Raw genomic sequence first — 25950 nt, 5'->3', positions numbered from 1 at the left:
CTGTTTCAAAATTCCAGGTCTTTTCCCTTTGATTCATAGCATGCGTTTGTGCTTTCAAGTGCTTTTAAAAATATTGTAGAATTATTTTAGGATTTAGAAAGACAGCATATAAATACAGGAACAACATAGTTGTTTTCAAAATAATTTAATTTGGAAAGGTAATACATACTTTCTACTTTCTGTCTCTAGATTTGTCTGTTCTGGACATTTTGTTTAACTGGAATCATGCAATCAATATATGGTTCTATATGGGAACATATGTATATGTATAACTGATTCACTTTGTTATAAAGCAGAAACTAACACACCATTGTAAAGCAATTATACTCCAATAAAGATGTAAAAAAAATTTTAAAAATAAATTAAAAAAAATATGGTTCTTTGTGACTGGCTTCTTTCACTTAGCGTATGTTTTAAAGATTCATCCGCGTTGTAGCATGTAGCAATATTTCTTTTCTTTTAATGGCTGAATAGTGTTCATTGTATGGCTATAGCCCTCTTTTTTTAATCTATTTATCTTTGATGGACATTTGGTTATTTCCACTTTTGAGGTATTGTGAATAATGCTATTATGAATGTTCTTGTACAAGTTTTTGTTGAGATGGATGTTTTCAATTCTGTTGGGTATGCACTTCAGAGTGGACTTGCTGGGTCTGTGTTTAATCTTTTGAGGAGATGCCCAGCTGTTTTCCACATAAGCTGGACCATTTTAATTCCTATAGGCAGAGGATTCTAATTTCTTTGTATTCTCCCCAACACTTTTTTTTTTTTTGCAGATTTTTGAGTATAGTTGCTTTACAATGTGTTAGTTTCTGCTGTACAGCAAAGTGAATCAGTCATACGTATATATATATATCCCCTCTTTTTTAGATTTCCTTCCCATTTAGGTCACCACAGAGCATTGAGTAGAGTTCCCTGTGCTATACAGTAGGTTCTCATTAGTTATCTATTTTACACATAGTAGTGTATATATGTCAGTCCCAATCTCCCAGTTCATCCCAGCCCCCCAATACTCATTATTATCTGCTGTGAAGGGGTGACTCATTTTGGTTTTGATTTGCATTTCCTTGATGGCTAATGATGTTGAGCATCTTTTTATGTACTTATTGATGATTTGTGTATATTTTTTTAAAAGAAATGTATATTCGTATCCTTCCACTTTTAAATTGGATTGTCTTTTTATTGTTGACTTGTAAGAGTTCTTTATATATTTTAGATATAAATCCTATATCAAATATTTGATCTGCAAGTGTTTACTTCCATTCTGTGGCTTGTCTTTTCAGTTTGTTGATGATGTCCTTTGAAGGACATAAGTTTTGAATTTTGATGAAGTCCAACTTATAAATGTTTTCTTTTGTGGCTTGTGCTTTTGGTGTCATGTCTAAGAAACCATTGTCTAATTGAAAGTCGTGAAGATTTACACCTGTGTTTTCTTCTAAGAGTTTTGTAGTTTTAGTTTTTACATTTCAAGTTGATTTTTTGTGCATGGAGTAAGGAAAGAGTGCAATTTCATTCTTTTGCACGTGGATAACCAATTGTCCCAGCACTATTTGTTCAACAAAAGACTATTTCTTCCCCACTGAAGTGTCTTCACACTCTCTTGAAATCAGTTGACCTAGATGTGAGGGTTTATTTCTGCATTCTTTAGTTCTTTTCCACTCACCCATATGTCTGTCCTTATGCTGGTACCACAGGGTCTTGGTTAGTGCAGCTTCGTAATAAGTTTTGAAATCAGGAAGTGTGAGTCCTCCAACTTTGTTCTTTTTCAAGATTGTTTGGTTCTTCTGAGTCCCTTGAATTTTCATATGAATTTTAGGATCAGGTGGTCTATTTCTGCAAAGAAGTCAGCTGGAATTTTAGTTTTATGTTGAGTCTATAGATCAACCTGTGGAGTGCTGCCATTTTAACAATATTACATCTTCTGATTCATGAACATGAGATGTCTTTTCATGTATTTGGGTCTTCTAAAATTTCTCTCAGCCATGCTTTGTCTTTTCAAAATAGAAGTTTTGCACTTCTTTTGTTAAATTTATTTCTAAGTATTCTTTTTGATGCTATTATAACTGGAATTGTTTTCTTAACTCCATTTTCAGATTATTCATTGCAGGTATACAGAAATACAGTTGATTATTGTTTATTGATCTTTTATGCTTCGACCTTACTGAACTCATTTATTCGTTCTGATAATTATTGTAGTGGATTCATTAAGATTTTCTCTTTACAAGATCATGTCATCTGCAAGTAGAGGTAGTTTTACTTCTTTCTTTCCAATCGGGATGTGGTTTATTTTATTGCCTAATTGCTCCTTACTCTTTGTTACTGTTGTATAGTTCTTCACTGTATGGTTGTGCCATGATTTTTTTTGCTATTCTATCATTGATGGACGTGTAGGTTGTTTCCAATATCTTGAAGTTACAGTGGTGCAGCAGTGAATAACCTATTACATAGAATATCAGTTTTCAAACTCTTTCATCTCAGGACTACTTTACCTTAAGAGTGAGTAGTGAATTTGAACTTAGAAAGAATTTAATAGACATCAGAATTTTGTTTTTCTTATAGAGTTGTTTAGTTTATATTTGACATAAATTTTCCTATCTGGATATTAAAAATGATATAATAAAACCAAATGATATAACATCAAATATTTAATTTTTTAAAGGGCTTTTAAAACAAGGAACTAAAAATCTTGATTTTTTATTTAAATCAGGTCCCTATGTTATTAATTTTTATTTATTTATTTATTTACAAGGCTGCTTTGGGTCTTTGTTGCTGCGTGCGGGCTTTCTTTAGTTGCAGCAAGCGGGGGCTACTCTTCGTTGCGGTGCGCGGGCTTCTCATTGCGGTGGCTTCTCTTGTTGCGGAGCACGGGCTCTAGGCACATGGGCTTCAGTAGTTGTGGCTCGCAGGCTCTAGAGCGCAGGCTCAGTAGTTGTGGCGCACGGGCTTAGCTGCTCCGCGGCACGTGGGATCTTCCCGGACCAGGGCTCGAACCCATGCCTCCTGCGTTGGCAGGCGGATTCTTAACCACTGTGCCACCAGGGAAGCCCCCCCCCACACACACGTTACTAATTTTAATAGGTTTTAGTTCTCAAGTGCTTGTCAGTACCTCATTAATCAGCCAGATGAGTGTGGGGGAGAGAAGAGTACCCCATAAAGAGGGGAGACCATTTGCAAAGTCCTGAAGATAAATGACAGCATGGTTTGAAAATACAGGGTAGTGTATATTTTGGTTAAAAGCAGTTTGATCATCATAACAGTTTGGCTTAAACAGCTGTTATGAATATCTCTAGTTCTGTTTTTTATTCAAGTATTGGTAATTTGGGTGCATCATGGATTGTTTTTCAAGTCTTTGTGCCATAGTTTTCAGGATAATTTTTTCTAATATTTGCTTTTGTGCTTCTGATTGATATTCAGAAAAGTTTGTAATTTTGGATTTTTTTCCCCCTTTAGTGAGTATGTTTTTGTAATAAGCAGAAAAACAGTAAAAGAAACTATATCCAAGAAAAGGATCTGAAATTTTCAGGGTTTGTAGTCTTTTTCCTCTTAAAAAACTTTTTTTTTTCTTAATAAATCAAATGTCAGGTATATCTGCTTGGCTAGTTTGGCTAAGTTTTCATTTTGCTGTGTTGCTGAATAATATTCAACAAAGGTTTTATCAACTCTTGCTTAAGGGTTCTTTCCCTGTTATGAGTAAACATGAAAAATCGTAGTAGGTTCTTTATCCCTTTAAGCATAGCACGCAAGAAACAAGTGAGGTCTCTTAAAAATTAACTGTTCTAAGGTAGGATTTTGAACTCACGTGTATGTAATTCATTATGTCTCTGTCTCTCTCTTTTTTTAAATTGATGTTAAGTTTTTTGCTTTCCTTACAGGTAAAAAGGATAGTACCTTGAGTTATTCATTATTCAAGATGCCTCACCATTCAGCTCCACTTATTGATCTATGTGGATGACCCTCTATAACAGCAAATCTTTATTCTATCTTTAGCATTTTCTCTCTGGAAATTTTAGATCAGTTGTGATTTCAAGATGGAATTAGGGAAAAGAAAGAAAGAAATTATAAGCTAAAAATTGCAACACATTTCTGATGCTGTTAAAAGCAAACGTAACTGAAAAATATACTGAAGAAGCAAAAAGTACCTTCCCGTTGGCCATCATGGAGAGTTGCAGAAGAAACAGACTTTACTGTGAAGCATAGATGTGTGTATAATTATACTGAGTTTGCTTCTTTGTGAAAGGCAGAAAAGAAAAACGTGAATGAAGCAGGTGGGATTAAGGTAGAGACACTGGTAATGTAAGCAGATAAGGGGTCCCTGGAGAAAGAGAACCAGGAGTGTTTTTCTTGACATAAGAGAAGCCATTTTGTGATCTAAGCCTGGCCACAATGCTTGCCCTTGAACAAGTCTCAGTAATTTTGATCTTAAGGGAACTGAGGGAATGCAGGAACAGAGAAAAGCCAAACAATAGTGCAGTGATAAAGCAGAGTCCTAGTTCCTCCTCAGGGGATAGACATAATAATATACCTTTGAGTTCTGCAGGAACTGAAGTCCCATCCAGGTGGAGGATGGAATGATGTTGACCCTCCTGACTTCGAAACACTAAAGCTTGGACTCTGTTGACCTTTCCCTCAATTTGCCCCAGTTTGTTTTTGTTTTGTGTTTCTTGGGCCATGCGTTATGCCATATTCTCCTCTGCTCAAGTGCCTACATGAATATGCAGGTACCCTTGCCTTAAGACTTCCCCACTTTTGCTGTTCTGGGAGACACTGCTTTGGGAAAGATCCCAGGTGTTCTCCTTACTTGCTGCAAGTAGTAATAAATCCTTCCTTCTCCTGATCTTTGGCTTGGTTGTGTCTATTGGCTGGATACCCACCCAGAGGCCAACCCAGTTTTTAAGTAACAGTAATGGCTGGAGTTGGCTAAGTAGCAACAATTTAACTTCCTGATCTGGATAGCATGCAATGAACAGATATTCGTTAGCGTTGTTAGTTAGGATGCTTTGGCCCTCAAGTAACAATATCCAAATAAAGATGACTTAAACTGAAGCCATAAACTAACTAGTAACTGTTATCCAACAAGAAGTCCAGAGGCAAGGATATTCATTGTTGGTACAGGGCTTAGTGATCCATTGCTTCAGGGACCTAGGGCTTTTCTCTGTGTTATTTTTAGCAACTTGGTGATATCTCTCCTCATGGTTGCAAGATTGCTACAGTGATTCCAGGGGTCACATGCAGACACAACCAAGTATTATGTAGAAGAACAGCAGTTTCCTCCCATACATATCTCTTTATTGGTGAAGAAAACCTTTTCCAAAGGCCTGCCAGCCAGCTCAGCTCTCTTAGGCCCCAGTAACTAGGATTGGTTATTTGCCCATGCTTTTGCTGTAAGGGAGGCTAGAAAGAGGACTTTTTCTGGCACTTCTACCTTCTGAAGTATAGGCAGGCTCTAACGGCAGGGGAGAGAGTTGTGGAAGGAATAACTGTTCAGTTGGCAGCCAACAGTGTTTACTGTATTTGCCATCAAAAATAACATCCTCTTCATGCTATCTTATTGTGATAATACATTTTTTTAGAATACAAGTACAGTTTAAGAGGGGTGAAGCCAGGGTCTTAACCATGACACTGGGAATTGTGATGCTTATGGTTTCATGTTCTTTACATCGAGAACTCAGCAGATTCTAGTTCCCTTTGAAACTATCGTCATTCTGTTTCATGTTCTCTACACTGAGAAATTTGCAGAGTCTAGTTCCCTTTGAGACCTTATATAATGATGATAGTTTTAAGATTATGCCTCCTTTTTTTGAACAGCTTTTTACCATTGACAGCTTGTGAGGCAATAACTCCATGCTGTGGTGTTTGCTCTGTTGCCACACAAGAGGACAGAACAGAAACCCATCCTCAACTTCTGAGGAAAAAATCTGGCATTTATAATGAAATATCAAGTGCTCAAATGATTTCAACAGATTTTCAGATGGAGCTGCCATCAGTAACTTATTGTCAGTGGTGTAACACAGAGGCAAATGGCTTAAATTAAGATGACTAATCTAGCATTTATGTTGAAATTAGAAGTTCTTCTTATCTTTGTCCTAAGGTTGGAAATGACAGCCTCATCATAGTCTCTGTTACAGTAACATACTGTCAGAAACACAGCTTGAGATAAGACTGTTTTGAAGATATATGGGTTAGCTATGTAAAGGTGCCCTTTACATAGTTTTGTCCTCCACAGTGTCTTCATCAACTGTAGAATCTTTATGATTGCATTCTTGTAGGGCCATCTAAAACCAAAGAAACACAAAGGGATTACATCTTAGATTCTAGAAGTTGATATCTGCCAGCCATACACACTGAAAATTCCAGTCAGCTGTTTAAAAAAAAAAGAAAAAAAGAATGAAGTATTGGTGAAAAGGTGTTAATACAGAAAGAACAAATATCTGGACTTCAAGAACATGGGTATTTCTGATGAAAGGGTCAAATTAAAGCAAATATTTATCCTTCATGTGTTTTTTCTAGGTCAGGTATAAAATGAAATTATTTTGAATAATAATTATCTGGTATTTTTTATGTCTACTTTAATGAATTATAGACTTTGACTGCCTTCTGTAATTTCATATTCTTTTCTGCCTTTTTAAAAAATACAATACAAACACCAGAAAAGTGAACCCAACCACATTCAGCAAGCAATCACAATTGGCTTTAAATTAATTAGAAAAAATTTAAGTGGAAAAACTAAAAAAACCAAGCCCTGAGAAGTTCCAATTCCTTGCCTCTTACGGTTTTCATTTATTTTAACACTTACTTAGGGAAGAATGAAAAAGTGTACAAATGAGAATAACAGAAGGACTACCCCTAAGTCCATGATACCTTTTTAACTACAGGTGTTCTTCACTGACCCAGCTCTTGGTGTCTGAACTCAGAAACAGGCTAGACGGGATAGCAAGTGTTGCTTAGATTTTATTCCTAACCTATTTCTATAGATACATGTTGTTTCTAATCTAAATCACAATTTTTTCATATTGGTTCTCAATATGGAACAGTTACGTTTTTCTAATTTTTCTCTATAGTTATCAGTGAAAGCAGAAATAACTGGCAAAAAATCAATTACAGGAAATTCCCTGGCAGTCCAGTGGTTAGGACTCAGCACTTCCATTGCAGGCGGCCTGGGTTCAATCCCTGGTTGGGGAACTAAGATCCTGCAAGCTGCACAGTGCAGACAAAAAAAAAAAAAAAAAAAATTAGAATTTTAAAAAGTAGGATAACACCTGAAAAATTTGAAATATAAAAGAATAATGCTTAAAAATATATATCTAGGATCATAAAAGCACTCCATGATGTAATTAAGGTAGAATACAGGTATCCCCCACTTTTGGAAAGTTCACCTTACTCCACTTCGCTTTTATGAAAGACCTACATTAGTACCGGTTTTCAGTACCTAAAAGAAATCTGAAGAGGACTTTCACTTTATGAAAAAAGGTGAAAAGCAAAAATAGCGCTCGGCGTTTGTCTTGAAGGGAGCCAAGCTGTTATAGAGATGGTGCACCACCAAGCTCCTTCTCAGGAACCACACTCAGCATGTCAGCGTCAAACAGCCATAGCTTTGAACTGTTCCTGTGTGCATCTATGCTTTATCTCAGTTTATTTTGTGCATCCATTAGCTAGATGTCTCCTAAGGTAATTGCTTCTTCACTTTACGCCATTTCAGCTTATGAAAGGTTTCAGAGGAATGCTCTACTTTCGCATAGTGGGGGAGAACTGTAATTGGAAAAACAGAACCAAAAACAATGACTAGGTATTTTCGATTTTTCCACTTTTGAAAATTGATTTTTTATTTATAATAATTTTTCTTGGAATAATTTTTCTTCAGAAATAATTTTAGATTTACAGAAGGGTTGTAAAGATACTACAGAGTTCCCTTCGACCATCTTTCCCTACTATCAACATCTTATATAGCCACGATGCATTTATCAAAACTAAGAAATTAATGTCGGTACAGGTATATTTATTTTTGATTGTCATTTCAGCCAAATTATCATGTTGACCAACATGCTTTTTGCCAAATTACCTGTAGCTGTACTGTGGATCTTAATCAAGATCACTGCTATGTCCTCATAGCAGGACATGCTTTCAGGTGGTCATGTGACCTTAATCCCTTGTTCCTCAGGCTACAGATGATTGATTGCCTTTCAAGAAGGTGCCTTTGGGCAGCAGGTGCCTTTTGGCCAGCCATGTCCAGTCTAAATGCTGGCCCAGAAACCTATGATGTGACTTGGTCAGAAAGATGACTTTCAGTTTTAATTTCATTTCTCATCTATGTGTATCTTTATAATATCCATGTCCCCCCTTCTAAATGTGGTCCAAGTGTTTTCTTTTTTTTTTTTTTTTAAGAGGAGTAATTTTTAAAATTTATTTATTTATTTATTTTTGGCTGTGTTGGGTCTTCGTTTCTGTGCGAGGGCTTTCTCTAGTTGCGGTGAGCGGGGACCACTCTTCATCGCGGTGCGCGGACCTCTCACTATCGCGGCCTCTCCCGTTGCGGAGCACAGGCTCCAGACGCGCAGGCTCAGTAGCTGTGGCTCACGGGCCTAGTTGCTCCGCGACATGTGGGATCTTCCCGGACCGGGGCTCGAACCCGTGTTCCCTGCATTGGCAGGCAGATTCTCAACCACTGCGCCACCAGGGAAGCCCTGTTTTCTTTTTTTAAACAAAAGAAAATCCTTGTCAAAATGGTATGAATTAGGTAGCACTGTCATAGTTCACTGTGGCTGGAGTGTGAGTATATGTGTTGGGGGGGAGGAGGAGAAGCAGGAGAAGAAATGGGAAGAGATCAGGTGGGACAGCTCACCAGATGGTGTGTCTCTTCAGAGGACCATTTCATTGGCTTTACTGATATCCTCTGTTGTATGTTCGTTCTTTGTGATTTTTGAGTCTAGAGATGGGGAGCTTTCATAGTTCTGTGACATTTTCAACTGTCACCTCTTAAAATACTGTCTCTACTCGGTTCTGTCATCTCTCACTTTATCTTCTATGTATCTTACCTATTCTTTTTATGCAACTTTTTTTTTTTTTTATGTTTTATTCTATAGGTGCCTGGGGTCAGGCAAAGTGCCACCTTAATCCAAGGTTTGTAATTCCCGGGACCATGACACAGTTGCAGACCTTGGTTATAGGACTTAAGGGACTGGTTTACTTTCAGATGACTGTTAGTGTGAGGGTGTTGCCCTTTAGGGTTACAGATTATTGTGGGGATACTCTCTTACTAGACTCATCATTTTATGTGGGTCCTGTGCTTTGAATTGTGTTCCTCATACACTATGACATCATCAAACAAAAATTTATATTTTCCCTCATGATCAAATGCCCTTGGATCAAAAGCAGCTCCATTGCTAACTTACTCTAGGTTCCTGGTTTTCTCTTACAGTTTTAACTAGGTAATTCCTTACTATCTTGTTATGGCTTGGTGACTTTTAAGGATTTGTTTTTTATATTTCACCTAGTGTTTTTAGTTGTTTTCATAGGATGAGTTGGCTTGACTCTTGCTCATCACTTTGGAGAGCTGGAACGTATGTTGTTATTTACATATTTAAGTATGTCTAATATTGATCATTGTAAACACACACACACACAAGATCCTTTTGTATTCTACTTAAAGTTGCATTACAGTTATAGATTCATATGGGAAGAATTGATATCTTACATTATTGAACCATAAAAGTATGAAGCACCTTCCATTATATTCAAACAGCCTCTATTGTTCTTCACAGTTTTTATAGGCTAACTTTTATTCCTATGGACTTTATTTATTTTAATTTTTTTTAAAGATTTTTTTTTTTTTTATGTGGACCATTTTTAAAGTCTATTGAACTTGTAACAATATTGCTTCTGTTTTATGTTTTGGTTTTTTGGCCATGAGGAATGTGGGATCTTAGCTCCCCGACCAGGGGATGAACCCATACCCCCTGCATAGGAAGGCATAGTCTTAACCACTGGACCACCAGGGAAGTCCCTATTTATTTTAATTTAAAAGAAACTTGTCTTGATTCTTTGCTGGATTTGTTTCTGTTTTGTGTTTCTGTTTTAAATGGCTTTAGCCTGGAGAAGGCACCCTATGAATTTACATAACTGTCTTTGTAAAACTCTGTAATTGCATTGTTCTTAAAATGGAAATAGGAACTTATTTATGGTCTTTTATTTGACTTTCATATCCAAATTAAAATGTGGTGGGTGTCTACTTTAAATTTTTTTACTCCTTAATACTCAGATTTATTAGAAGATTTTAAGGTTTATTTTCTCTCTCACATTTTACTTAATTATTCATTCATTCATATAGAACTGTTTATTGAGCACCTCTTATTGACCAGAGCCTGTAGTGAACAAGACAGACAAGGACAGAGCTTGGGAAGTTAGATTGCAAGGAGTGCTAGAGAGGAAGTAACAGGGTGCTGTGCTGCTTTAGATAGGGTGGCCAGAGAGCCGTTTTCAAGGAAGAAACATGTACATTGAAACTAAAGGCTGAGTTGGAGCAACCTATATAAAGAGCTGTGGGTACAAGTGAAGGAAACAGCATGTGGAGAAGCCATGAGAGAGGAAAGACCTCGACATATTTTAGGAATGGACAGAAAGCAGTGTGATTTTGGAGAGGTAGATTATGTCGGCAAGGGCTTTACCGTTTCAGTTTTTGTTCAGTGAGAAACCCAGTTGTAAGTGTAACGGGCATAAATTTTGTAAACTACAAATTTGAATGTGCAAACATGTAACTTTCATTATTTCTCTATAACTAAAACTTCCTTAACTCTGGAGCTTCTTATTTCTACTGGGTCATAGAAAACAATCTTGCCAATTGAGGATAAAGTCAGTACCTTCTGGTCTAATTTGTTAGTTAATTCCAGGTTTACTCAGACCCTTGGGTAAATAATCAGTCCTTTGGATAAATGTTCAGTTTTTTTCACATCCCCCCCCCCTTTTTTTTTTCTGGGGTGGCAGGTATTCATAGAGAAGCCTTATAATATTTTCTGGCATTGAGGAAGTGGCCTCTCATCTTTGTGCCATCCTCTGCCCTTGGCCACTACTAGGTTGTACCTTGTACTGGCTTAATCTTGAGTGGCCCTGTCTGCTCTGCTGCATCTGAGGCTGATGTCCCTGATGCTTCCATGGCCTCTGGTCAGCGGGTCTGTGTGTGCTGGGTCCTCCTTAAACCCAGGCTCTTTGGGCCCACTGACCCAAGGCAAACTCCTTAATGGTTTCCACGTTTTGCTGGCATGCTTGGGACTCTGAGGTAGCTTTTCAGGAGTGTGGTCTGGGCATGTCATTGGTATTGCTCCCCTACTACATTGAGGTAGTGTTAGTTGCAAGCTTTGCTAAAAGGCTTGCGGTTCCCTGGACCATAACTTGGGAAGGGGACACATGATTATCTTGTATTCTTGGCCCTTCCCCACAAACATACTGGAGATCTTTCTCACCCTTCCTCACCCTGAGACTTAGCCCCAGATGAGACAGAAGGTAAGAATTTTGAACTTGTATCTAAACTATTTCTAATTCCTCTTTCTTTCTGCACTCCTCTTCCAGGTTTTTATGTCCTCTAAATTGCTGGGGAAGAATTGCATTTACGTCACCACCTGCTACTTCCTCTGTGCTGTAGTTTACAGTATAAACTCTGCCAGCAGAGTTTTCTTGCCTTGGGGTGTGATATTTAAAGCCATGGTTTTAGAATTTAAAAAGCTCTTTTTACTCTTAAGCCTTAAGATACTGCCATTGAAATCCTTATCTTTCAAGAATTATGGTTTCAGTGGATTAAGGAGCTAACTTGTAAGAGTTGAAGCTGTAAAAGTCTTAGAAAAAATGTAGGTATAAATATTTATGATCTTAGACTAGGCAGCAGTTCCTTAAATAGGACACCAAAGGCACAAATAGCCAAAGAAAAAATAGATACGTTGGACTTCGTCAAAATTGAAACCTTTTGTGTATCAAAGGATATTATCAAGATAGTGAAATATCCAAGTACCAGTACCTTTTCATAGAGTAAAAGCGTCCAGAACTCCGGATACAATTCTCAGCTGGAGATGTAAATTTTATCATCATCAGTGAGTAGGTAATGTAAATACAGTCATCCTGGGGTGGACGTTAGAAGAGCAAAGAGAGGAGCCCTGGGGGAGTGTCAGAATCTAAGGGCTGAGTAGAGAAAGGAAGGAAGGATCTGAGAGGTTGAAATATGAGTATGAATTACCATAAAAGCTTCCCCAACTCGATTTTAAGTTTCTTGAGGACTAAGACCATCATGTTCATCATTTTATCCACAGTTCTTACCATAAAGTAGGTTTTCAGTAAATGTCATTAAATGAAGACTGAGAAGTTTCAAGAAAAGAGTGGTCAGCAGTGTCAAATGTAGAAAACAGGTCAGCTACTATAACGACAGAGCAGCAAGTAGCTGATTGATCATCTTCTGTAGAACAGTTTCAGTGGAATCTCCATGGTAGAGATAAATGCCAGGTTGCTGAGAACTAGAGTGAATAGTTGTGAGAGAGTGGAAGCAGTAAGTGCAGGCATTCTTTTCAAAAAGCTTGTAGAGATACAGGATCATAGGTAGAGGGCATATTCTATCAAGATGAGAGAAAGTTCAGCATGTTTATGTGCTAAACAGAAAGAGTTAGAAGGAACGGAGAAGTTGATGATACAGGAAGAAGGAGGTATGTGAGATTGATTGAACATTGTCCTTAAGAGTAGAGGGAACAGAGTGAGGATACTAGGTTTCAGTAGGAATAGGAATATTGTTTCCATTGAAGTAGGAATAAAGAAAGGATGGTGCAGATGGAGAAAAGTGTTCGGGTGGTAGGTGAGGAATTTGGGGTATCAACACACTTGATGAATTTTTCAGTGAAGTGGGGGGATCACCTCATCAGCTGAGATTATAGAGGATGGTGATGGTGATTTTAGGGGAGAGTTTGAGGAGAAAGGGAGAATTTCATTGAGAGAAATGAGAGGGCTAACTGAATGGGATTACTTAAAGGAATTGTAATAATTTTTCATGGCTCTGGTATATATAGTTGTGTGATGATTTTTTCCCCCCTCTCTCAGGCCTCACCAGCCTGAGGGGCTGAGCAGACAAGTTGAACAACTGGATTGATTTTGGTTTGAGTTTTACAGGCCAGTGTGGCAGACAGAGTAAGGATGCAAGAAATGACGGTAGTTAGAGCATTTCAAGTTCTGGGCCATTGAGTCTAGGCTCAGTAGCGAACAAATGAAACCAGAAAGTAGCTGCTGGGATATGAAGTGGTCAAGACTGGATATTGAATTTTAAGATTAAATAGGAGCAGTTGCTGGTTATGACTGGATGCAACCTCTGGCTATGGAATGGGTTTCTGAAGTGGAGAGAAAGGGAAGGTTCCTGGAGTTGAGATAAGGGAACTATAGAGCTAGAATTTTACAGGAGTCAGCTACACAGGAAGTGAGTTGCTCAGAATGGTGGCAGAGCAAGGGGTGGAAAGATTTTGAACCAGGTTCCAAAGCCTTTAGTGAATGTGGGAGAGTGACCAAGAGACCAGTGGATGACAAGGAGAGAGAGGTAGCAGCAGATGACTTAAACCTCAAAAGACGTACCTTTATCTGAGGGTAAAGAACTGTGATGGTGAACAAGGCATGACTTCCATGCTTCACGTTTGCTGAGTGGGAGAGAATAGCTCGCACCCAGATTAGTTTAGAGAGCAAGACTGCTGGCAACCAATTTAAATTGGTTGGGGTTTAGGGAATTTGTTTGCAGTGGAACAGTGTAAAGGGTTATCAGGAAGTATAGCTATTGGAGGGTGTGTGATGGTCGAAGAGAGAGACAGTACAGAGCAGAAATGAGATCAGAGTGCAGCAGGAAAGAGGGATTAATCGTAGGGGCTTACATTTTGGTTGATTGTAAGAATATGGTGATTTCAGCTAATCTCAAAATTTTTACTAATTTTGTGGGTAAAATGCATTGATGCTGACAGACGGAGGTTCTGGGTTATGCACAAAGCTAGATGAGTTCATTGTTTTCAGGTCTACTTGGCAGTGTTTAGCCGTCTGCGGCCTTTGCTCAGCATGTCATAAAGAACCCTAGCATGGGGCTGTTTTCTTTTTGGCAAGGCTTAGCCCTGGGAAAGGAGGAAGGCAGGGGTGGAAGCGATTGGTGCTCACTTGATTTTTTGGCCTTGACAAACTTGTCTCTAAGGGGTGGGCATATGGGTAGAGGTAACCCTGAGTCCATATTGGGTCTTGAGAAATCATTAGGTCTTCAGGCCTTTGCACAGCAGACGCCAGGTTAAGAGGGAGTGTAAAACTTTCTGAGTCACACAAGGAGGGAATGGCAATATAAATAGTTCTTGATCTCTTTAAAGGCATGTAAATTTAGTAATATTGCAGCAGTAGTTTAGCCATATTTGTTATAAAGTATAACCTGAAATACTACATGTTAAATGTGTGGTTTTTTTTTGGCCAGACCGTGCAGCTTTCAGGATCTTAGTTCCTGCACCAGAGGTTGAACCTAGGCCACAGCAGTGAAAATGCCAAGTCCTAACGGATGGACCGCCAGGGAATTCCCTAAATGTCTACTTTTGGACATTTAGAAAATGTATCAATTGATAAAGTTACGAAGTAATATTCTGAGACTTTTACCTCTCCCAATATGCCTTAAAACCAAAGGTTACACTACATTAATATTTGGCATGTTTTAAATATGCTTTCAGACTTCCTCAAGTCACAAAATACTTAGAATCATGATGCATCGTGTTTTGGCAGAACACTAAGAAATACTGATGTGTGTGATTTCATTGTACAAACGAAGAACAATTTTGCTAGCAGGTAATATGACTTCGTTGTATGTTTAACCATTTCTGCCTCTCACAAAATGATAAATAACCTTTGAAAGAAATCACATTTCATACTTTTCCCGTCTTTGACCACTAGGCCAGTTTGCTTTGTTTTGTCATCTAGTAGAACTTTAGCTCAAAGGCAAGTGGTATCAAGTAAGAGTTAAACAGAATTGACATACTCCATAAAAAAACTTGGAAAACGTAGAGAAGTAGGAAGAAGGGTCACCTATGGCTCAAATCAACCATAGTTGACATTTGGGTGTTTGTTTATTTATTAATTTATTTTTTGTTTCTTGGTTTTTTTGGGGTTTTTTTTGGATTGGGCTAAGTGGCTTTATTAGAGAAAGCCAAGATTACAAAGGACTTAACAGTTGGCATCTTCTTGCTGAAAGTGGGCACAACATTGACAAAGCACTGGTTGTACTGCATACGCTTCTTGGCCCGGCCCATTTTCTTTTTCTCTTGTTTGGCCACCTTGGGAATCTGACCTCTTACTTTCCTGGCACGGGTCAGGGAACCAAGGACTTTACCTCCAAACATGCGGCTGGCTATTTCCAGAGTGCTCGGAGTGCTCACAGCCTCCACCCCACACTGGCCCAGGGTAGCCTCATCCTGCAGGAGCAGGACCTGATCTTCTGGAGTGAGGCCCTCCAACGAGGCTACATGAGCCTTGATCTGGGCGACTGTCACCTGGCCAGTCACCTGGAGAGTGTGTAGCTCCTGCGCGCAGACAAACAGCTGCATGTTGGCAACTGAACCGCTTTACCACTGCCGCTAACGTGAAGATGGAGTTGAGAAAGGAAGGAATGAGGGTGTGCACATCCTCTCCGCCTGCTGTTGCCATGTCACTGGGTGTATTTTTATTTTTTTATTTATTATTATTTTTTTAAGTTAATTAATTTATTTTTGGCTGCATTGGGTCTTCATTGTTGCCTTCGGGCTTTCTCTAGTTGTGGCGAGCGGGGACTACTCATCATTGCAGTGCGCGGGCTTCTCATTGCGGTGGCTTCTCTTGTTGCAGAGCACGGGCTCTAGGCTCATGGGCTTCAGTAGTTGTGGCATGAGGGCTCAGTATTTGTGGCTCGCGGGCTCTAGAGCGCAGGCTCAGTAGTTGTGGCGCATGGGCTTAGTTGCTCCGCGGCACGTGGGATCTTCCTGGACTAGGGCTTGAACCCGTGTCCCCTGCATTGGCAGGCGGATTCTTAACCATTGCGCCACTAGGGAAGCCCTTGGCGTATTTTTAGATTTAGTTTTTGTCTTAAATTTTGATTACTTGGTGTTTTGTTGGCTTGTTTTAGAAAATTATGCTTATACTACAAAAATAAACTAGTAACTTGCTTTTTCACATAGCATTATTCATAATCTTTCAAATATAATTTGTAATGACTGTGTAATGCAAGTAATGTACCACTCTTTGTTTAATCCTTCCACTAAAATTAGACTTATTTATTTATTTATGGCTGCACCACTCAGCTTGCGGATCTTAGTTTCTGGACCAGAGATGGAACCTGGGCCCTCAGCAGTGAGAGCTCTGAGTCCTAACCACTGGACCACCAGGGAATTCCCTAGACTTCTTTAGTATTTCTAATTTTCCACAATATTAAACAATGAGGCAATATGTGTATTTAAGGTTTTATCTTGTATTCTTATTTATTTCCATAGTATAGATTCTTGGAGATTGATTTGTTTGATCAAAGGTTGTAAGCATTTCTGAAGATCCTGACACATACTGCTTAGAAAAAATTCTAAATGGAAGGGTAGCATGATCAGTGCTCTGACAATGACTGTAAATTTGCCAAATGGGCACAATAAATACCAAACGGAAAACACGCCATCATTTGAATATTGACTTCTATACAACAGACATGAGACTTAAATAGATGTATCTTGATAACAGAAACTATTCATGTCCTTATTCAAATGATTGCAGGCTGGGTGATGATGAATAGGTTCCACATAGTATCTTGGATAATTGAATGACTACTGTGATGAGATGTGATCACTTGAAGCCACTGAGGGCTATGAGAATGGAAAATAAAACAATGCTCTATTCTACTACATGTATAGGTTCCAGGCACTGAACCCATGTGCTGGAATCTGTAAGGAGATATTACTGGCTTATTAAGGATACAACTCAGGAATAGCCAAGTGGAAGAGATGTGTAGGGCAAGGTATGGGGGAAGGGATGTGGAGCTTCCCATGCCTTCTTCCACATGCCACCCTTCCTGCACCTCGATGTGTTCACCAACTGGGAAGTACTAAACTTGTATTTTTTTTAAACAGATTTAATTTTAGTGATGGAATTCTTTATTGTTTCTCATAGTGTTTTTTGTTTGTTTTGTTTTGATTTTAAAAGACATTAATCAGCCTTGAGGGATGGTCTGTGGAAAAGTGGGTTCTATCATGTAAGTTTGGGAAACTGCATACTAGGTATATCCCTTGACTCCTTGGAGATTCATGATGAGCATCAACTTTTATCAGGTTAATAAAGGCTCAGGGAAATGATGTTACTACTAATAATTTAACATTTATCAAGCACTTATTATTTTAAGGCTCTGTTCTAAGAACCCCAGATTTTTTTTTTAAAACATCTTTATTGGAGTATAATTGCTTTACAAAGGTGTGTTAGTTTCAGCTTTATAACAAAGTGAATCAGCTATACATATACATATACCCCATATCTCAACCCCAGATGTATTAATCTTTCTAATTTTTACAACAAATCTGTCTTTGCAATTGTCTCCTTTTTTTTTTTTTTTTAACTGGTGGGAAACCTGAGACCCAGAGTAGTGAAATAACATGTTCCAAATCTCATGGCTAGGCCAGGAGGTGGAAGAGCAGGGATTGAAACCCAGATAGTCTGACTCCAGCGGGCTCCGGGCACTATGTTGTACTGCTTGTAACCAGTGAAGAAACTGGTTTAGTGTTAAGTCCGGCATTTCTCAAACTTGTTTGACTGTGGAAACTCATTATCTTTCAATATTTTTATAGGGATTAGTCTTCCATGAAGTTAACTCTGAAAAATGCTGCTTCGAGCCAGCCTACGCTGGTGATCTTTCAAAAAGTGTTGCTTTAGAATAGAACTATTTTTTTTTAACTTGGTTCTCTTTTGATAATATTAAATGTATACTTATTTATTTGTTACTTTTTTTCTACTCAAAAGCCTAATATTTTGACTTGAAGGTATTTTATATTCTCTTTCACAGTCACCGTCATAGGAATTTTTAAAAGGGCGACATCACTCTTTAGTACTTTTGAGGTACTAAAACAGTTCATAATCCAAATCATTACTTTACTCTGCTTTCTCTGCTCTAATGTTATCATAAAGTTTTAAAAATAAATTAAGAAACTGACAGGTATTTAGTGCCATGGAGCATTATAATAATTGACATCAGAGTTTGAACCTTGGCTCTGCCTTTTTATTAGCTATGTAATCTTTTTTTTTTTTTTTTTGCGGTATGCGGGCCTCTCACTGTTGTGGCCTCTCCCGTTGCGGAGTACAGGCTCTGGACGCGCAGGCTCAGCAGCCATGGCTCACGGGCCCAGGCGCTCCGCGGCACGTGGGATCTTCCTGGACCGGGGCACGAACCCATGTACCCTGCATCGGCAGGCGGATTCTCAACCACTGCGCCACCAGGAAACCCTTAGTTATGTAATCTTAGAAAAGGTACTTCATTTCTCAAAACTTCTGTTTCTTCCTCTAAAAGGTTAAGGTGGCTGTGAGAATTAAAAGTAGTATCTGGCACATAGAAGGGTCACAGTAAATGTTAATTACCCTTCTTTTTTTCTTTTCTTAAGTTATCTCGATTCTGTATACCATTAATGATTATGAAAATAGTTGGAAAAGAAAAATCAGTTTTAAATTTGAACTGTCTCAGCATTATGCTGATATCAGCTACATTTCTGATAAAGTGGTGTTGTCATGATACAGGTTGTATGGGAGTTAAAACCAGTTTCCTTCCGGCTTTCCAACTGGCATAATAAGCAAAACCTGACTAGGCAAACATAGACCTATTTATTAGATCACTTATTATTAATGTTAAACTAGCTTTGGTGCTGACTTTTCCTGTTCTTTTTGAAATTTCACTGTTGTCATTTAAAATCTGACCTTCAAAAGCTTTGTAAAATGCTTAATGGTTTAAATTATCCTTCAGAACATAAGAAGTATATTTTCCAAAGTGGTGTTCTCTATCTAGCAATATGGTCAAAATCATGCAGGAGGACAGAATTGCTTATATTTTCACATTATCTACTGGAGGCTTATTCAGTTTTCATGGCAATCAACTTCTGGCTTTAGGGACAGTACTTAACATGTATAACCAAAGCATGAATAATCATTTAAAACAAAGCTACTAAAAGAAAAATCTATGGGGATTTTTAAATTTCACAATGATTTACTGCCTAAGCAGAAAGAAGATGGGTTTCGTTTGAGCTGTATGTGGGAGATCTCTAATATTCTATTCTAAGTGCCTCGTATAGCCCTGGTACATAGTAAACACTCAGTAAATATTTATTGACTGACTGAATTTGGTTTCTAATCCCAACTATGTGCCTTGCAACTTCTGTGACCTTGGCCCTTCTTGCACCTTCTAAACTTCAGTTTCTTACGTAAAAAAGGAGGCATCAATATTTACTTCCCAGTATTGTTGTAACAATTAAGTGTTCATGCATTAAAATAGCCAGTCCAGCACATGGCACATAGTAGGCAAACAGTGCACTGCATGTTTCCCCAGGCACATCACTTCATTCTTCCGTAATGTTCTTTTCAAGCACTCTTTTTCTTTCTCATTACCTAAACATTTAGAAGCTGTATTAAAGAGATAAGATGAATGTTTGCCAATTAAACTGAAATTATATTCCTTTGTAGCCCACACTTGGAATGTTTTAGCAAAAATGATTCTATGTCTGACAGACCTTGGTTTGAATCCTGGCTTTGCAGTGTACTAGTGTTGTGACCTTAGGGAAGTTACTTAACCTCTCTGTAAGGTATTGTGAGCAGAAATGAGTTAAATATATAAAGCCTCTATTTCCATTGCCTGGTTCGCATAGGCCCCAAATAGATGTTATTATTTTAAGTTGAAACTGTTATTTAATCTGATAATTTACATAATTAATTCATGTAGATTGAGAGCCTACTCTACTCAAATGCCATTAAGAGCAAGCAGGAAGATTGTGAATGGACACTGGGCAAATTATTATGTAGGCGACTGAATTTTACCTTGCCTAGAATCAGGTTCAGCAGAAGTGGTATTTTCTATTATATTTGAGGTAAAATAAATTAATGGGCTATTATTGCATTTGGCATGGCCCTTTTTTTTTTTGGATGTTGCTTTTCTGTATTGAATATCAAAATTTAAAAAAATGAATGTCAGAGATAGCTTCATGAGGGCTAAAGCAGACCAGGTAAATTTTGCTGTCTAAAAAGTTTTTCGGGGGACTTCCCTGGTAGTCCAGTGGTAAAGAATCCGCCATACAATGCAGGGAACGTGGGTTTGATCCCTGGTCAGGGAACTAAGATCCCACATGCCACGGGGCAACTAAGCCCGCGCGCCACAACTTCTGAGCTAGTGCGCCACAACTTCTGAGCTAGTGCATCTCAACTAGAGAGCCTGTGTGCCGCAAACTACAGAGCCCACGTGCCCTGAAGCCTGCGTACCACAACTAGAGAAGAAGAAAAAAACTCTCATGCCACAACTAGGGAGAAGCCCGCGCACCGCAACAAAGATCCCGTGTGCCGCAACTAAGACCCAACACAGCCAAGAATAAAGTAAATAAATCTTAAATAAATAAATAAATAATAAATTAAAAGTATTTTGGGACTTCCCTGGTGACGCAGTGGTTAAGAATCCATCTGCCAGTGCAGGGGACACGGGTTCAAGCCCTGGTCTTGGGAGATCCCACATGCTGCGGAGCAACTAACCCCCTGAGCCACAACTACTGAGCCCACATGCCACAACTACTGAAGCCCATGCACCTAGAGCCTGTGCTCCACAACAAGAGAAGCCACCACAATGAGAAGCCCACGCACCACAATGAAGAGTAGCCCCCACTCGCCACAACTAGAGAAAGCCCGCACACAGCAATGAAGACCCAGTGCAGCCAAAAAATAAATAAATAAATAAATAAAATAAAAAGTTTTTCATCTTTTGCTGAACTTCTTCATTAGAAATAAACATGTTCCTCTCCTGTACTAAAATTCAACATACGATATTGGTAAGCCAAATTTAATAAAACATTCTGCCTATTTTAAAACTCACTTGACTTCTTTAGATATTATATAAAATTGATTCCTACCCTGGCAGACTAAGCATTGCAAAGCTGGCAATAAAAGATTTTTATGCGAATTCCTGACAAATAGAAAAGCTTAAGGATGGTATTGGGCATTATAGAAAAAGGTTTATTTCTGAAAATGTTTCTAGGGACTTCCCTGGTGGTCCAGTGGCTAAGACTCCATGCTCCCAACGCAGGGGGCCCAGGTTCGATCCCTGGTCAAGGAACTAGATCCCACATGCCCAACTAAGAATTCGTATGCCACAACTAAAGATCCGTATGCCACAGCTAAAGATCCTGTATGCGGCAACAAAGATCCCGCACAAGGCGTGGAAGATCCTGCATGCCACAACTGAGATCTGGCACAACCAAAATAAATAAATATATAAATAAAAATGTTTCTAATGTCCATATCAAATTAACAATAAGGTTTTTAAAGAAATACCAAAATAATCATCATTTATTTTGGAAGTTAACTTTCTCTGATAAGATGTTAACATCTGTTTTTGGTTTTGTAGGGTTTCTTTCATTAATTAAAGTATAACTCACATAGCATAAAAGTTTCAGTGGCTTTGAGTATAATCAGTGTTGTGCAACCATCACCATTATCTAGTTCCAGAACTTTTTCATCGCCCTCAAAGGAAACCCCTCTTAAGTTTTCCCCCTTCTCCTAGCCCCTGGCAGCCATATATCTGTTTATATTTCTATGGAGTTGCCTGTTCTGAGTAATTTATATAAATAGAATCATACGATATATTGCCTTATGTGTCTGGTTCCTTTAGTGTAGCATGTTTTCAGAGTTTACCTGTGATGTGGCATATCAGTACTTTGTAGCTCTTCTGGGCTGAATAATATTCCATTGTGAGGATATACCACATTTGGTTCATCCATTCATCAGTTGATGGATGTTTGGGTTATTTCCACTTTTTGACTGATAGGAATGATGCTGCTATGAACATTCATTTACAGGTTTTTGTGGACATATGTTTTCAATTCTCCTTGGTGTATACCTAGGATGTAATTACTGGGTTATGTGATATCTTTATGTTTAACTTTTTGAGGAACTGTCAAACAGTTTTTCCGAAGCAGCTGCATCATGTTATGTAGTTTTTAGTGTTATTTAAGATACTTGGAAGAAATGAGAAAAAAGTTTATGAAAATGTTAACCTAAGCATGTTAGTACTCATGAGAGTCATTCTGGCAAGCCAGGTGGAAGTCTCAATTTGCCTCATTTGCTTTTCAGAATGAAAACATTAAAATATAAACCTACACTATAGAAGTAGTGTGAGTTTTTATTCTCTCTTGTTCCTTCACCCACCCACTTCTCCTAAAAGTTTGGAAATGCTTGGAATTAATGCTGTTTACTTTCACCTAAGGATAGGTGTCTAAAAGTGACATATTAAGTTTCCTGCTTTGCTTTTCCTTAATGAGTTTCATATTTTATTATACAGTTTACTAAAGCAGAGAAACTGATCTGGTCTTTCTACAGAAAACATTCTTAATCAAAATTCAACATAAAAAACAATTAAAAAATTAAAAGTAGATTTAATTGCTTATGTTTAAATTTTCTTGGATATAAAAATATTTTTCAAAAATACCACATAAAGACCTTACTTAAAAATCTTTGTGTAAAAAATGTTGTGTTAATGTAGTGGATGCTTTAGAGATGCTTTTGTCTCCTCTGCTGATGATGCTACTACCCTTGTCTCTTGTTCTCACTAGTCATTATCAACTATTCAAACAAACTCCTATTCTAACAAATATTTATACAACCTTCATAAATTTACATGAAATGAAATCATTATAAAGAAATAAAGTATATTGGTTTCATTGGGGAAATATACTTTCAAAGCAGAAAGGGTATTTATGGAGTAATTTCTAATGCTAGATTGGAGCTTACGTTCTTTTCATGCCTTTCTCATTTAAGGTGACAATCCACATGAATTTTATGTTTGGAAGAAGAAATGTGATTATCAGTCATTCCATAAAGCTTGATGTGAACCCTGGCTCTCTAGGATAAATTAATCTTTATTTCTTTAAGGATGTATCATAGAGATTGAGTTGTTTTTTTGAGTAATGAAAAATTAAGGGTGTTCTTTTTTAGGTAAACTCAGGTTTTAAACTATGGAAGTCAGCTTTGCAATGTGGACATCGAATTCATTGTTTACTAAATTCTGTAATGTTAACCTATAATTTTCAGTTGTTTTGCAATTATTTTTGTTCTTAACATAATTTATGTTATTGGGTTGGGTAATTTTATCTACTTTCATTTCTGGAATGTCTAAGTATAGGTAGTTGGCATTTGAACTAGAGAAATGTTGGGTTTTAAACAGAATTTCTTCTGAATATTGAATCTTGGTTTTTTTTTTTGGCCATGCTGCACCTGGCATCCAGGATCTTAGTTCCCTGACCAGGGATTGAACCTGTGCCCCCTGCAGTGGAAGCATGGAGTCTTAACCACTGGACCACCAGGGAAGTCCCTGAGTATTGAGTCTTTTAATAAGTGTTTTTTATTACATTTTTTGGTCCATTGTATTAATTTTTCAGTTGATAACCTTTGGTACTGACTAGAGGTAGTATAGAAACTGCTTTCTACCTCAAAAAAATTTAAAAATAAATTTTAGATTAAAAAATCGACCTCAAAAAATTAAAAATAGAATTACTGTGTAATTCAGCAATTCCACTTTGGGGAACATATTCTAAAGAAGTGAAATCTCTGTCTTGAAGAGATATCTGCACCCCCATGTTCATTGTAGCATTATTTAAAATAGCCAAGACATGGAAATAACCTAGGTGTTCATTGATGGCTGAATGGATAAAGAAAATGTGGTGTATGGGACTTCCCTGGTGGTGCAGTGGTTAAGAATCCACCTGCCAATGCAGGGTACATGGGTTTGAGCCCTGGTCTGGGAAGATCCCACATGCCGTGGAGCAACTAAGCCCGTGCACCACTACTGAGCCGGCGCTCTAGACCCTGAGAACCACAACTACTGAAACCTGTGCTCTGGAACCTGCGAGCTACAACTACCTACCCCATGTGCCACAACTACTGAGCCTGCGTTCTAGAGCCCGTGAGCCACAACTACTGAGGCCCGCGCACCTAGAGCCCGTGCTCTGCAACAAGAGAAGCCACCACAATGAGAAGCCCACGCACCACAACGAAGAGCAGACCCCACTTGATGCAACTAGAGAAAGCCCATGCGCAGCAACAAAGACCCAACACAGCCAAAAATAAATAACTTAATTAATTACAAAAAAAGAAAAAATACTGACTTGGACCTGGGAGGCCAAATCATTTAAAAAAAAAAAGAAAATGTGGTGTGTATATATACAATGGGGTATTATTCAACCATAAAAATAAGGAAATCCTGCCATTTGCAACAACATGGATGGACCTCAAGGGCATTATGCTAAGTAAAATAAGCCAGACCAAGAAAGACAAATACTTTATGATATCACTTAAATGTGGAATCTAAAAAAACTGAAGGCACAGAAACAGAACAGATTGGTGGTTGTCAGAGGGGTGGGCCTGGGGAGATAGGGGAAGGTGGTCAAAAGGTACAGACGTCAGTTATAAGATAAATAAGTTCTGGAGGTGTAATGTACAGCATGGTGACTATAGTTAACAGTACTACATTAAATATTTAAAAATTGCGAACAGAGTAAATCTTAAGCGTTCTCATCACAAGAAAAAAAATTTATAACGATGTGAGGTGATGGTTGTTAACTTATTGTGGTAATCATTTTGTAGTATATACATATATCAAATTATTATACCCTATACCTTAAACTAATGCAATGTTATATGTCAATTATATCTCAATAAAACTGGGGGGGGGAATCCTCCCAGATAAAATATTGATGGCTGCAATTTTTATATAAGATATTGGTGAAGGGAAAGAAGCAGGGAATTTTGGAGGTCAAGTTTTATATTATGAAACCCAACTTAGTGATTTATACATACTTCAAAACAGTAGGAGTGATCTGTGACCAAAATGTGATTTCTAGGAGAAATGACTATTATGTAGATGGAGTATCTGCCCAGGCTTTATTGTTCTTGGTGTTCAAACTCTGATCTTGTTGCCAAGATAAAGGAAAATGTTCCTTCAATTGCAAATTGTAGTGTATTTCTCCATAAAAAGAGTATAGTTCAAATAGTACTCTTAATTCTAGTTATTCATTTGTTAAATAAATATTTTAAGCTTCTAATAGAAGTCAGGTACTCTGTTACATACTGTTTATGTTTACAAGGATCCAAAGATGAATAAAACAAAGTGTGGGACAACTCTTAAGTAACTATTTTTTTGCTAACTGTTAGAGCACAAGAGATTGAAAGCCACCTAACATGGTTATATTTATTCTTTTCTTTTTTCCACGGTTCTTAGGTATATGTGGATTAAATTGGCCTTTATTTCTTGCCCAGGATCTGAACTTTATTTCATACTTTTTTCCTTTGGAAAAATGTTTCTCAGGTTTCATAACAAAGTAGAACTGAACTTGGAGAGCACAAGTTGGAGACTTTATCTCTTTAGAAGTGGAAAAATGCTGGTCTCAGCATTATTGAGTTATTGTATAGTTAGGACCAAGTTTTCAGTTCTAATTGCTGACTAACTTAGTGAGTGAATGATTGATCATAATCAACTAAGAAGTGTAAGATAAAGCCTGGTATCCTGAGTAGTTTTTCAGGTGCACTTAGTTCTTCAGAATGATAAGCATCTTTAGAGACAGCCTTCATTAATTGTTATTTCTGTTTCTCTTGGGTCATCAGACAGTTTATCTTCTTCCCCCCACAGAGCCCCCCACCCTTTTTGGAGATATGGGAAAGGGTTAGAGGCCTTGATGTTTGAATAGACAAGGT

At 38.0% G+C, this 25950-nt stretch overlaps 2 protein-coding genes across 10 annotated transcripts in view; one reads left to right on the top strand and one right to left on the bottom strand.

Moving 5' to 3' along the window:
• SHLD2 (shieldin complex subunit 2) overlaps window positions 1-25950 on the top strand; it is a 162358-nt gene that overhangs the window by 56643 nt on the left and 79765 nt on the right. For 3 of the 9 annotated variants that reach the window (XM_079900380.1, XM_079900374.1, XM_079900375.1), the window contains exons 3-4: window positions 18326-18489; window positions 25886-25948. The exons of 3 other annotated variants lie outside the window; for them this stretch is intronic. The gene's annotated coding sequence lies outside the window, so the exon portion shown is untranslated. Of the gene's footprint in view, window positions 1-18325; window positions 18490-25139; window positions 25949-25950 lie in introns of those variants that run through there. 3 more of the 9 variants (XM_079900379.1, XM_079900381.1, XM_079900382.1) reach the window with 3 other exon arrangements.
• LOC307175380 (ubiquitin-like FUBI-ribosomal protein eS30 fusion protein) lies at window positions 14736-16666 on the bottom strand. Its single transcript, XM_079900443.1, has one exon. The coding sequence runs from the start codon at window positions 15564-15566 to the stop codon at window positions 15147-15149; it is 420 nt and encodes a 139-aa protein (XP_079756569.1). The 5' UTR covers window positions 15567-16666; the 3' UTR covers window positions 14736-15146.

Source organism: Stenella coeruleoalba, assembly GCF_951394435.1.
Source record: "Stenella coeruleoalba genome assembly, chromosome: 16".
NCBI lineage: Eukaryota > Metazoa > Chordata > Mammalia > Artiodactyla > Delphinidae > Stenella > Stenella coeruleoalba.
The sequence above is the reverse complement of the archived record's forward strand: the minus strand, read 5'-3'. Positions and strand labels throughout refer to the sequence as shown.

What these genes read in the sequence shown, in the direction of transcription:
- LOC307175380 (XM_079900443.1), bottom strand. Translation starts at nt 15,566, where the DNA reads ATGCAGCTGTTTGTCTGCGCGCAGGAGCTACACACTCTCCAGGTGACT.